Source organism: Pithys albifrons, chromosome 2 (assembly GCF_047495875.1).
Source record: "Pithys albifrons albifrons isolate INPA30051 chromosome 2, PitAlb_v1, whole genome shotgun sequence".
Lineage (NCBI taxonomy): Eukaryota > Metazoa > Chordata > Aves > Passeriformes > Thamnophilidae > Pithys > Pithys albifrons.
In genome coordinates, this window is record NC_092459.1 from 56,158,265 (window position 1) to 56,172,489 (window position 14,225).

Genomic DNA, 14,225 nt, shown 5'->3' on the forward strand with positions numbered 1-14,225 from the left:
AATAGCAATACTGACACACAAGGGAAAATTGCTTTCAACTCACAAAACCCCAGCAGTATAACCCAGTGTCCTGGGGCACAAACCCAAGGGGGTTTGTTTGCCCTTGTGCTGAGACCCCTGTGGTTCCTTCGAGTCCAGAGCAAAAGGAAAAGAAAAACCTGTTGGTGCAGGCAAGGGCTGTGGTCTGGGCGAGAGCGGGGATCTCCTCCTGTCAAGGTCCTGCTGCTGCTCTGGATCCGACGAGAGGTTCCCGAGGTCTTCTTACCCACCCCTTATGTACCCTCAGGGAGCTCTCAGTCCCTCCCCCTGGGCGGGGACTCACACAATGGGTGATTAACTCTGGGAGCCAGGGGGTGTTGAACTGTTGATGGCCCATTGGCAGCTCCGCCCCCCTCAGGCTGGGTGTGAAGTGATAATGGCTCCCTGGGCAGCTGCTGCAGATGGCCCATTGTCCTTGGGGAATGAATAGAGGGGGTAGAATACACAGCTTTGATCACCCCCACACAGGGTTAGCTGGTCCCTCCTGCTGAACTAGGACAGGTAGTTAATTAGTGAGAGGACCACATTCAGCTCCAAATTGGCTTCTTCTTTACTAGGATAGAAGAAGCTGGAAGCATTTACAAGGTGATAGATAGGTAACCCATGGGAGGTATCCACAGCAAAGGAGCGAACAGCCTCACAAAAGGCAATTTACTTTGCCAATAACTCTCTGAGTCTCCAGGAGTATTTACACAATCTGTTTGTGTTTTACAATAGGAGCCTTTTGTCTCTCAGAGCTCACCTCAACACCAAAGGGTTAGTTGTTATTGGAATTTGCAATATGTTCTCCCAGATCAGGTGTGAAGCCCCAGATTCTCTGTTACATGAATTTGTCACATTCAGAGTAACATGCCTAAAAAGACATTCACTTAAAGTAAATATTTTGTTCTCTGCATATTTTAACAGCTGTGGTACATGTAGCCTTAGAAGTCTGTATGGGTCATCTTGAAAGCTCTTAGATTAAGCATAGGTACTGGAGGCAAAAGTTATTATTTTCCTCTGTCTTCTGTAGTTACACAAACCAGGGCAAAGTAGATTTTTAGAACAAATATGTCAATAAAAGCATTTGAAAATCATTTTACACGATTAAATGTTGGCACTTATACACTATGCAGGAGAGAAAGGTCCTCCATGAGCCTTACCTCATACAGATAGTACTCATTTCTTACCTTGAAGAAGAGCAGTATCAGCGGGAGAAACAAGCACAAATTCAGAAGAAAAACACATTTATACATGTAAAAGAAGCAGATTATAAGTCACATTTTTAGCCATCTTAAATTTTTCTTATGTTTGTCTGATATCTTACAGTTTTCCTGTAAGATAGGGTCATCACAGAAATAAAATTCAGTCTAGGAAAATAATCTACTTTTCTAGTTTTTACGTACAAACATAAATTGTGTCCCTATCTTTTTCCTAGAGTAGTACACTAAGCACTAGGCTTTAGGTTTTGGTATACAGAACAACTGCACCTGCATCACAAGCACTTTGCAGGGGCTGAAATAGGGAAAAATTATGGCTGCCTTCACCCCTTTGTTCATCTGTGCCAGGCTCAGTGCACCTGCAAAACACTGGTATGGTGATGGCAAATGCTCCTGGCAACACGTGTGACTTATGGAAAGCTCTGCGGGGATGGAGAAAGCAGCCTAAAGATCTGTCTGTGTCACAGCTGTCATTTTCTTCTCCCAGCTTTCCCTAGTGCTAAAAGGTTAGGGATGAATTTGCTCTCTCTCTTTCTCTCTCTCATGCAAGACAGGGATGTACCAAAAATCAGAAACAAGATGCAGAGATCAAAAAGAAAGAAAATTCTTAAACATTCCAGTAGGAATAATTGGTTTAAAATTAGTCACTTTCAGCATGATGGGAGAAAAGAGAATGAGACTAGTGTTTCTGCTAGATTTTATTTATCAAATTTGTGCCCCCTCAGCATCTGGAATAATATAGGCAGACAGGCTTCTTTTAAGCCAGCCAGTCCTTTTACCAAGCCAGACCTCCCCAGTGAAAGGGATTAAGCCCAGCACAGTTGCACTCCCACCAGCTGCAGCTCTGCCTCTCACCCTTGCACTGGTCCAACTTGAACCCAGCCTAGATGTCACTGTGACACAGCCACAGATGGGCTGACATGGGTTGTATGATGGGTCTTGCAGATGGGGTATGCAATTAGAGAATAGCACCCTCCTCTGCAGCTAAGAGCTTCATAAACTCCAATTCTCCCTTCTCAGATTTCCTGCATCCTATTTTTATAATACACAAGAAAAATCCCAATTTAAGGGCAGCCATATGTTCATTATATGGAAGCTCAATAATGATTAAATAATAAACCCAAAAAGGGATTAAATAGTAAAACTACAGAAAAGCAGCAGTTGATAGGCAGCTGGACCATTGTCTTGGGAATTTGATTTAAGCAGAATGGGATTTTCAGCACTTATTCCAGAATGCAACAACTTATCACACTAAAATATTTATATGTTTGGCTTCTTACTGGAACCTCTTAACACATTTCTTCACACAAAAAAACTGGGAATGACATAATCTTTAAAATATAGTATTGTGCTTAGTCATTTTGTGCCCATCATCTCAGAGTAATAGATTTTCCACTGTATACACATCTTCTCCTCTAACATGGTTCACTTGATAATAGTATTTACGGTGCATACTTTTAACTATAACTATTATGACAACTTTGGGTAGAAATACAAAACAAGAGCATTTGCTTTACCAAAGTGCATTAATGAAAGAAAACCACAGAAATCTGTGTCTGAGAGCTTTTCATATGCAGTGTGACTAGGTATCTGAGTGATGCACATATTTTTATGTCAATGACATAGAGTTAGCTCATGGTATTTCTCACTTTTATCCTTGTTTGAAATGTCAACTTTCAGACCATTATTTTTTATTTGTTTACTTATTTTAAGTTTCTTTAATAATGCTACATCTGTTTTGGATCCTTTTATTTGGAAGCATTCCAGAGCTGTATCACCAGTCCCTCTTTTTATTTACCTGTGAAGTAAAATTTTCCTTTCCAGTCCTCCAGAAGTCATAAAGCAGTTGTGGGTTAAACAAAAATGAATGTTTAATATATATGACAGGTCTTCCTGATACACTGCCAGCTATCTCTCAGACATCCTTTTTGAGCTGGCTTTGTTTTACATCATCTTGTGGCTTACAGGATGGCAACAACAAACACCCATCTGTTCACATGTTCTCAGGATGGTTGCCCAGAGAAAGGAAATTCCCATAGATAAGAAACTGCACCAAATCAGAGAACAGCCAGAATGGAAATAATCCTACATTTGCTTTATCTTTGTTGCAAACCAAATCAGCTTAGAATGGATGCCAGTAGTAGCAAATGAGACACAACATTGCATGTGAAAGGTCTCCCCTGTCCAACACAAATGCTCTTTTCTCATTTCATTCCCTGTTGTTTTTCCTCTTGATTCCTGACAAAAAGCTGTTCAAACATGCCCATTTTATGGATGTGCTTAAGCCTAAGAAAGGCCAAGGTTCCCTCTGACTGCTTTTACAATAAGATGCATCCTAGACTCCATGGTACCTTAGCTGGAGGATGCCCATAGGTTTTCACATTCCAAACAGATCTGTACAAATAATCATTGAGAGGAATTTTCTACCTATAATTCACTATGGCTATGTTTGGACTTTGTTTTTCAACTAGTTGCATTTGGGAACACAAAACAGAAGAGCAGAATTCTCCTGCTAGCAGGAAGAAGGCACTTCAATTGTTACATTTCTTTATTGAAAACCTCAGAGGTTTAGTCCAAAAAAATCTTTGACATACACCTTTTCCTTGCCTTATCCAGGACCAAAGGAAGAACGGCAGGATATATCACTGTCCAGGAATATGTAGGTCAAGCAGTTGCCCAACAACAGAAAAGAAATTTCCCAGGATTTGGTAGGCATTGTTCCTACTCCAAATGCAGATACAGCATGCAGATACAGTAGGCCCTGTGAAACTTGACATTCATGGCTCATTTTAAACTCCCTTTATATGTAAGTTCTGTAATTATATTGTTACATCTCCTAGAAAATTAATCTATACTTGAATTCTCCATTTGAGGCATTAGCTGCTTCAGTGCCTCTCTCCTGTGTCAGTTATCACATGCATTGTCATTTTGGCCTTACCAGCTCCGCAGTTTTCCTTTTCACTTCTCAAATCCAGAGAAGAGATTTCTCAAATCCTCTCCTTAGTTACCTTCTTATGTGGTATTTCTTTGCATCAGAAAAACCTCATTAAGAGGAGCAACTGCACAGACAGGTGGTATCAGTCGTTAACAGTCACTGAACAAAAATGGGCTGAAAACCAGTTTATCGCAGTTCAGTCAGATTCTTGATCTGCTCTGGACTCACCATACTACACAAGAGTGCTCAATGACATAAAATATACATAACAAAGTCTGTATGCAACCAAGTTACAGAAGATAGTTTCAGTGCAGGTGCTTCAATAATCAGGGAAGTACTCAGAATCCAAACTAACTTATTTTTATAGACAAACTCCAGTAAAGTTTATGCAATTCTGAAAAAAATTGTATCTTACTGCAAGAGCAGTATGCCTACAAAAATGAAGAATTTTTTTTAAATGTTCAATGTCCTTTTCTACTGTGTTGCCCAGCTTTATTGGTGAGCAATCAATTGGGTCTATTTTGGGAACCCTCCTCAGCCAACACCACCCGCGTCAAGAAGTTGCCAATTTCCAAATATATAAAAAAATAAATAAAACATACATACAGAAGAGAAAAAAAACCTCTTAACCAGCAGTCTGGTCTATTGTGATGCTCAGTGTTTGCTAACAATACCTGCTGGCAGTCTTGTACTCTGGTACCCCATGCATGCCAGAGCCTGACAACGAAATCTTTATTGCTACTGCTGTCCAGATCAAATCTAGAAAAGGAGCACCTTCTTCTTGCCAAATATTTGCTCTCTGGAAAAGTATCTTAAGACAGAACAAAACCACCAAATTACCAGGAATCAGGAAATGAAATGTCAACCAAGGAAAAGTATTTGTACAGGATTCAATGTGAGGAGATGGGGGTTCCAAAGGACTTGTATGGGATTCACTATGGGAAGATTGGGGTTCTGCCTGTGTTTCCATCCCTTTTACACCCATAGCTCTAGCTTATCTCAGGAGCTGAGATGGTTTGCACTGTGTTGCTCACAGAAATGTCTTGCCTGAATGAATTGTCTTCCCTGAATGAAATGTCTTCCCTGTGGCTTCACAGCAGATGTCAGTGAGACAAATATATGTTCATAAGATCTGTCCATACAGCAGTAATTTCATTAACTGAAGATGTCAAGAACTAAGACAAAATAATACAGCACACATCAGGTTGAATGTGGTTAACTAGATTGCTTTTAGTTTATTAATTTTACCCATATACACACATGACTTTGAAAGCACCACGTGAAAATAAGTCAGGATAAAGTGTAAGAAAAATATACAGAAGATTTCAGAATGCAATGTGTCAGTGTGCTTACTGTGTCTCATACAAAATTTACACTGAAAACCAAAAAACCCACAGTTGCCAGAGGATGTACACATTTTATTTTGAACTGGCAAATTTAGTTTATTAAAAAAATAAATCTACAATTGCAACAGTGCAAACACATCAGGACTTGCATGGCATATAGAACACAAATGAATAAAAACTATTATACAAATGGCCCAATGTTTCCTATGGTACTGGCTGTGATGTGTACAACAAACCACAAGATGAGGAATAAACTGCAACTTGAACAGGAAGATGAGCTGCATATTACTGGCTCTGTCTTGTATGGTCTCTCTATTTCAGGGGGTAAAGCCGTCATGCCTTGGATCTACAATTAAAATAACAAAAAATGATCAGAGTTTTGCCACATAAGATTAGAAAACTGTCTTTTGCTGTCAAGCTAGCTGGCAGCTTGCATGAAAACCTATTGTTAGTTTTATACTGGGGTTGTGACTCTTACTATGGAGACACCAAGCTCAGTAAAAATATTAATATATTGCATGCAAAATGAGCGGCCAGTGTGCACATCCAGTGTTCTCAGCTCAAGAGCAGCTGTAAACAGTAATATCCTCTGCAGTAAAGCAAGATTAGGTTTTGGTTTCTTGAGTTGAGTGATCTTATTTTGCTTTGTGAGATTGTTTGGTTGGTTTGCTTGCAGTTTTCATCCTTCTGGCTGATAAAATTGCAAGTTCACACTGTCACAGTGCAACTGGGATATAGGATGATGTTTGAATAAATTCATTTCTATGTACAAGGCTTACACTTGCATGTACAAAGCAGCTAATTGTGTTCACATTATTTCACAGAATCACAGACTGGCTGAGGTTGGAAGTGATCTCTGAAGGTCATCTGTTTCCATGTCCCTGTTCAAGCAAGGTCACATACCACAGTGTCATATTTCTATATACTGAGAATTTTCCATATTTCCCTTAGAATTCAGTGCAATTTTTATGGGATCTGGTATAAACACAAGTTTGTTATAGTTTTGACATGAAATTGGAGATATTTGTGTACACTGCTTGGCTTGCTTTTACTAAGTGTACTCCCTACATGCTAAACAAATAAGCCCTGCAAAAAGCAAGCTCCTGGGCATAAATACTTTTGAAATTTTGAATGTCCACCTGCACAGCATGTGCTTGCTTTGGGTTTTTCTTCCATGTTTCAATTATTCTGCACTGCAGAAAAACACCCCAAACACCTAAATATTGACTTAATCTTAGCAAATACAACACAGAATTAAAAACTGAACAAGGGACCATTGCTGTAGAAGCATGGAGGTATTTTCAACTCAGTGTCTCTGCTTCAGCTTTTTTCTTGTAACAAGTCATGGATTGTTTGGCCATTCAGGTTCTGGATTTTGATGAGGATGTAATATCTCTGTTAGTGTAGTATCTCTGTTAAGGGAAGGGAAAGGAAGGAGTCCTAATCTTAGCTTTGATGAATATGCCCTAGTCATTTGAAATAGGAAACTATGATTTAAAGCAAGAACTAAGAACTCCCAGCTCCAGTGAGCTCATTCATTGACTATGCTCTTTAAGTTCTTTCATCCTGTAAGATAAAAAGGAACAGCATCTTCCAGAGGGTATACCATTTAAAAAAGAAGCAGCCTATTTTCTCTTGATAAAATTTCTGTCATCATCTTAACTTGTCCTCTGACAAAAAATCAGTGAAAGAGTGACTGTGTAACTTCTACTGGCCACAGCTGTAAAAGTCGAGAAGTTTAACCAAAATTGGTAAAAAGTCACATATACTGTCAATAATTACCTTTTACAGGAGGTCTACAATGGGAAAAATACTAGAAAAAAAATCATAACCTCTTTGTTTACTTATAGCAAACAGTATTTCTTTGACATTCCTTGGGCAGAAAAGTCTGATCAATGTTGGAAAAAACCAAGAACATCACTACAGGAGGGACAATTTCTCAGCCACTTGAAAGGACTGTGTGATATGCTGTGAGGCAGCACAGGCTGTTTTCCAGGGTTAGAAGAATGAGGCAAATGTCCTTTCCTAGTGAGTTTTCATCAGTAGTATCTCATATCAGCTCTGCTACACTGGACTGAAATCACAATAGGAAATAAGCCAGTACAGTGAGATCATCTCCTCTTTTGAGAAGAAAAGCTCAAAAAAAGTAGAAGAGCCCTGAATTTGGAGTCTGTAAAGTAGTTCAAAGAGCAATACATATTTTTCAGCATCCCTTTCAGGGATGATACTACACACACTAACCATTCTTTCTAAACACACATCAACACTAAAGATGACAGCTCTTTTCAGAAGTCCTGGAAAAATATCAGTTGACATTTAGAATAAATAATAACTTCCTGAGCAATTATTATTTATCTTACAGTTTCTTTCATCAGAAGATAAGGAAGAGAAACCTATGGAAGATAAAATCTTACAAAGCTGCACAAAGGAAACAGACAGTTCTTTGGCCCAATACCATAAACCTTTCTACAACAAAAAAAAAACCAAACAGAAAAGCAAGAGATACTGCAGTAGTGCACATATAACTTTAGGTTGTCTAGATCCCTGACTTAAGAAGGTAGATTCTTGAGGCTTTCTTATGCAGCCAATAAGCCTATCCCTATAAAGTGACTTAGAGATGAAACCTGATTTAGGGATTTTGAGTCATCCATTGCAAGACCCTAATGTAAGTCCCTTACCATGGAGGCAGCCAAGGGAAAACAGCTTCATGACTTGGTCAGCTAATCTGGACACACATGGTTACTCTCTGGCCTGTCCCAGTGACACTGAAAGTCTCCATTCTCCTATTACTGATCCCAAGTGCCAATCAAACTTTTCTTTTTAAACGCTTCTAGAACTCGAGTTAGATGCAAGCATTGATAAAACTTTCTCATGATTTGTTATTATATGTAAACATAATATCAGCCATGTAAATATTCCAAAGACATATAACCAGTTATTTATTCATATGCAATGAAACAGAGTAAATCACATTTATTTTATGGCATCATTGCCTCCTTTTCAACATGCAGACTTACCGACCATTCTGCATTATCTGTTTTTGAACACCTCACATTCATGGGTAGTTTAAGCACAAGTTTATTATAAGAGAGACCCTCTGATCTGGACCATTTGAATTTGTTCATTGCATCCATAAAAGACAGGTTTTTATATTGCTTAGGACTCTTGATAATAAAAGGCCAAGTCCTAAAAGAAAAAAAAATACAATTAGATTTAAAAATACCCACATAAATGCTATCAGGTTGGAACTGATGAGGAAAACATCTTGGAGAAGCTACTTAGAAAAATAAGTGTACTATTACTATGCATATTAGGCCTAGTTCACAATCACATTTTAAGTTCGATTTTACTGAAAAATGAAGCAGTTTCATAGATTTTAACAGACTTATGGAAGGCTGTCAGCAATTTAGGACTTGCTGTGAGATGCTTTTTAGAAATGAAGGACTTCAAGAGTTACATTGCTGTTCTCTGATCTACAAACTGAATACACAATCAATATAAAACAGATCTACTGTAACTTCTCAAAAAAAAAAAAAAAGGCAAAAACCCACAAAACCCCCAAACCAAAACCAAAAGAAAGCCACACCCTCTCTGAGGTTTGGCAGGCCAGATTGCCGAGAAACATTTGCCATTACAAAGCTGCTTACAGATGATTCTACCAAGCTCTGGTCATAACTCAGATAATAGGGTCAAAACTGAGCCTAGCATAGGAATTGCTCTGTCCGGCACTGATTGGCAATAGAGAATAAATGGTGGTGTGGACTTTGTCTTTTGTTATGTTCCTACATGCCAACTGTAAGGGGACTTTTGACAAGAAGTGGTATAGAGAGACTTGCTAAGCTGCTCTGAGACATCTATTTGCCTATGTGTGGGAATCCTTCCCATGAACAACTGGGGACAATCACTTTACCCACCAGCCAAAAATGTGAAAAGGGAAGTAATGAGATTTCTTGTCTTTCATTTAGTAAAGGCAATTAAAAAATAGTAACAAAGGAAAAGTAGAAAAAGAAAACAAAACTAAAGAAAACATTTTCCATTATTCCTATTTTCTCCTTGTTTGACTCTCCTGGGATGAGTGGAAACCACACAGTGGTCAAGTTTTTAAAACACAAAGTCAAATACAGCTAGTGGAAGAACAAAAGTATCCCAAACTTTATCTAAGTAACCTGATTAATATTTAGATTGGAACATTAATTGTCTTTCCAAAGCACTTTAGATAGCACCCTGTGTTATCTTGAAGTTGGCTCCCTCCCATTCACTTTGGGTAAATTGCCTGTGCCAGAGTTCTGTGCCACTCAGTATCTAGGCATAAAGCACATAATTTTAATCAAGTACCTGTTTTGCAGTGCTGTAGCCCAATCACTTTCATCTGAGCTCCTCATGATTTAAACCACAGTCTGTGCCACCAGACTGAGGAAAAATGTTTTAAAAGAGAGCTACAGTGCCTTACTCCTGATTCCAGTTTGCCTTCATGTGTAAGTCAAGAGAGACTTTAGAGGAGTCAGTGAAGCAATTTTGCTGTTAGACTGACACAAGAGAGATGAGTATCAGGTCACATATCCTTAGGCTGACAGAGCTTAATGAAACAAGAATTGTGGATTAGGTCATAAATACTAGAGGCATTAATAATCTCCTCTTCTAATTACTATTCCATTTGTGGCAGACAGTCTGCATACTTACTCTATTCAGAACATCCTTATTTCCTCAGGCCAAATGTGCATTTTTTCTTTAAGTACAGTTATCATGAATGAACACTCAAGAGAGCATACATTTGTTAGAATATTGTCTTTCTAAGCTCAGAAAGACTCTTTTTGCTAGGTCTAATTTAGAAACTCTGTTCTCCCTGTATTAAAAGAGATTGTAAATGGAAATAGTGTGGAAAATTAAGTAGACATTGATTGCACTGCGGCTTCCTTCAAACTCTTCTTTCTTGAATATAAATTTCAGAAGTAAGACCACCAAGCCTATACATTAAATTATTTTGAAGTAATAGTTTTATATGACTTGTAAAGATAAACTGTGTAAGGAAAGACAACTTTTAAAATGTAAGTGTGATGGCACTATTAACTGTTAACAATTAACTTAGTTTAGTGTAACTAACAATACAATTGTAATTTATCTTTCCCTGCTAATAGTGCAGTCTAGTTATTATTGTTTGATTATTTTTCACATTTTATTCATTTGGGAACTTTGCTTGTTTGATTCTTCTCACTGTTTACAAATACTATCACTCTTGATCTGTTGTTGAGATGCTTTAATTTTAAGCACTATGAGATACATCTAAAACCTGAAATACACTCTTTTTTAATTTTTATGTATTCAAACAGTTTTAACTGGTCTATGCTGGAATTCCTCCCATCTTCTACCAAAATTTAAGTTTTATGTTAGATTCTGGAAATCATTCTTAATGAGCTACATTGTGCAGATCATCCCATTGACATTAAAGAGCAGAAAAGGCAGATCCAACAACGGGCTGGGAAGCATTTTATTCTCGATGAGAACTGTCATGAAAAATGATAGCAAGACATCCATGAATTTGCCAGAGAAATTCCAACACCCTATTTAAAATTCACCATCCTGTGAGGTCAGTTGCCAGCTGAATTGCGTGGACCTTGCATGGTGGTTATTATGAAACCTGCATTGCCTAAGGGGTAACAGCCCCCAAACCCCACCATTCACAGAGGGGATATTTAACATTTGTGGAGCACTGAAGTAGACAAATCTTACAATAAAATAATACTGTAAATAATTTTTGAGCTAATGAATGGGCCAATAGTCAGATGTGGGTTATTTTTATTAGGAGGAAAAGTTGACATGGATTTGCGACTCAAAAGTGTGCAGTTTTCTGTTTCCCTGAACAGTAGGAGTCCAAGACCTGGGAGACTGTGTCTTTGCACAAAATTAAAGCTCCTGTAGTCAACAGTTCACCTAAAACACTATTTCTTCCTCTTCTCTGGAATTCTACCACTGGTTTAATGTTTTTCTCTCTACTCACCTTGCATATCAGCCTCTGATTTGCTATTCTTCCAAAGCCTGCATTCTTTCATTGGTCTCCATCATGGTCCTTATCTACCATTTATCTTTTATTATGAATAATTTAATATTGTCTCAATCCCTTCCTTTCTAATTTACGACTTCTTCCTCTTCTGTGCATTTTTGTCAGCAGACTTGTTGACAAGTCTACCCAGGGTAATTCAATACCTATGCTCGCAAACTCTTTTTCAAAATTATTTCTCTATACATGGAATGTTGATATCTTTTAATAAATCTATACATTTAAAACATTGATACATAGTTTACAATCAGATGGTTGTGGTGAAAAATCCCCTTATGTGAACAATATTATTTCTATGAAAGAAGAAACTGCTTTTCTATCAAAAGTGAAAAAAACCCCAAAGAAACCCCAAAGTAATTTGGCAAGAGAAATACTTAGCAGCAAAGCATATTGATCAAAAAAAGTGCCATGAGTGACTGCGTTGTGCTACCAGAAAGAAAAGTTCTATAAAAATGATCCTATAATCCCACAGACAGAGGTGCTACACATATTCATAAATATTTTACATACCTGACTGGTCTATAGATTTCCTTAACACCAATGAACTGGAGCTGTTCCATTATATCTGGAATACTCGCACATCGGGTGAGGTTGATTCTTGGATAATAGAGCAGATATGACAGGCACATTTCATTCCTGGTGCTCAGCCCACCCTGAAAATGGGATTTTTCTTTTGATCAAGGTAGCATTTGAATCCCACAGATGAAATCACTGATTAGCATTTATATGCTAATGAAAGGTGTATCAGGAGACCCAAATCAACAAGTTTATCTTGTACACTGAGCTATCAAGAAGCAAGAAGTTATTACATAATTAATTACAAAATACTCAGCAAGCTCAAGCAACAGCTTCCAAGATAAAAGTCATCAGAGAGAACAACTATGAATAAAACAAAACTTGTATTATGGTAAAGAGTACTATCTGAAAAGTTCAGGTTTGCTCTCGGTTGTCTCCAAGATACTTGTATCTGTCGTGTTTCAGAATAGGGATGAAAAAATCTGGTAGGCAAATTAATCTGTTTAGTAGGAAATTAAATGAGCTTCACCTAGTAAAATGGAGGTTGGGATGGAATATGTATCAATCTGGACTCTGCTTGTAAGTACATTTGCAGATAAAGAGTAAGAAAGAAAACAAATATTTTTGTTAACAGATAATGTTGACTCAAGAAAAAATGAGCACTAAGTATAAAGTAACTAAGCAGAGTAACATTTCTAGTTAGCAGAAGAAACAGAATCTTAGTATTGCATTGAGAACCACGGGTCAAACAACTAACTTAAAATTAATCTTGGTAAATATGGACAAGATTATGAGTGTCATGTTCCTAAATCCTGTGTGGGAACAGTTGCACAAATCTCACAGAACCACAGAAAAAGGAATGGAGAGGACAAAATACATGAACAGGGGCCAAGAGCTAGTGTGGTCACCACACAGGAAAACGGGGGAAAAAGTTAAAAGCCTCCATTCTTGTTATTTAGCTTTTCTTAGCATAACTGCTGCATGTGCCTACATGCAAGCCGTGATTCAGGGAGAGGTATCCATGTGGTCTCTGGATGGCAGGAACTGTTCTTCCCTGAAGAACTGAAACCCCTCAGGTCTCACCTCTTGGAGGTCTGGAACCAGTCCCTCCCCAGGAAGCTGATGATCCAGGAAAAGGCAGCTATATGCCTCCCATAGACATAGTGGGTCTGGCATCACACTCTGTTTTCATAGCCAACTAACACAGCTCAGTTCATGTCCCAACAATCAAATTGATTTCACCTCCAAAACCAAGTGGCTGCATCATGACAGCTGGTGCCAGTCTCTAAATCTGCATCGTGGAGGCTGCACTGATATGTGCCAAACCTGAGCTGGACTCCCTTGATGGAGGGGTCCTTTACTTATCTCTCAGTCCAAAGGACCTGCATTCTGCCTGGATTCTATCTTAGGCACAAAACTAAATACTACAGTAACATCCTGGCCACATCTTAAATAAAAAAACATTTTGCAAGAACTGGCAATTACAACTTTGGGGGAAAATAAGTAACAAGTTCATAAAAATAATTCATTAGAATATGAAGAATTTGAATACATGTTGTGAAGAAAGCACTCCTCGTACTATCAATGTTTGACTGTTAAAGACTTTTTATGAGCTGATATGCTTATTTTTATAAACTAATCATATGAATGTCATATACAAGAGACCAGGCTGCGATCACAGCAGTTCAGATGATTTTAAACCTAAGAATCTACGAAAGGAAAGACAATATATAATTACATGGATACAGGCATTAGCATGTAAATTCACTTTCTTTTAACAGTGTTACATGAAAAATGTTTTAGCCTCCAATATTATCTGTGTACTTATTTTGATCCACTAAAAGTTTGCTTACCCACGTCATGCGAATTCGGTCCACAGTACTGTAATGACATTCTGTGATTAAATTATCTCCCTGAAACACAAAATTTAGGAAGTTCACAGTTCTGAAGTTTAACACCAGTTTAAGGTAACCATAGGTGATAGTGAGCACTTAAGAAATAAATATCAGAATAGTGGATATGACTTTTTGGAAAAGTGAGGGGTTAGGTAATTGCCATATGCTAAAGCCTTGGCACTTACCATTCATACTATCCCAGGCAGGATTTAAATGGAGTCTTATTGAGAGTGTTGTCTA

At 38.0% G+C, this 14,225-nt stretch overlaps 1 protein-coding gene across 2 annotated transcripts in view; it reads right to left on the minus strand.

The window, feature by feature from the left end:
- Nucleotides 1-5,390: 5,390 nt before the first annotated feature.
- The window catches only part of MOXD1 (monooxygenase DBH like 1), a 50,795-nt gene continuing 41,960 nt past the window's right edge, over nt 5,391-14,225 (minus strand). Inside the window, exons 9-12 of one of the 2 annotated variants that reach the window (XM_071547912.1) lie at nt 13,944-14,003; nt 12,085-12,227; nt 8,537-8,705; nt 5,391-5,865 (exon numbers count right to left, since the gene is read on the minus strand). In XM_071547912.1, coding sequence (XP_071404013.1) covers nt 5,701-5,865; nt 8,537-8,705; nt 12,085-12,227; nt 13,944-14,003 — 537 coding nt within the window. In that variant the 3' untranslated portion in view covers nt 5,391-5,700. The remainder of the gene's footprint in view (nt 5,866-8,536; nt 8,706-12,084; nt 12,228-13,943; nt 14,004-14,225) is intronic. The other variant, XM_071547913.1, reaches the window with a different exon arrangement.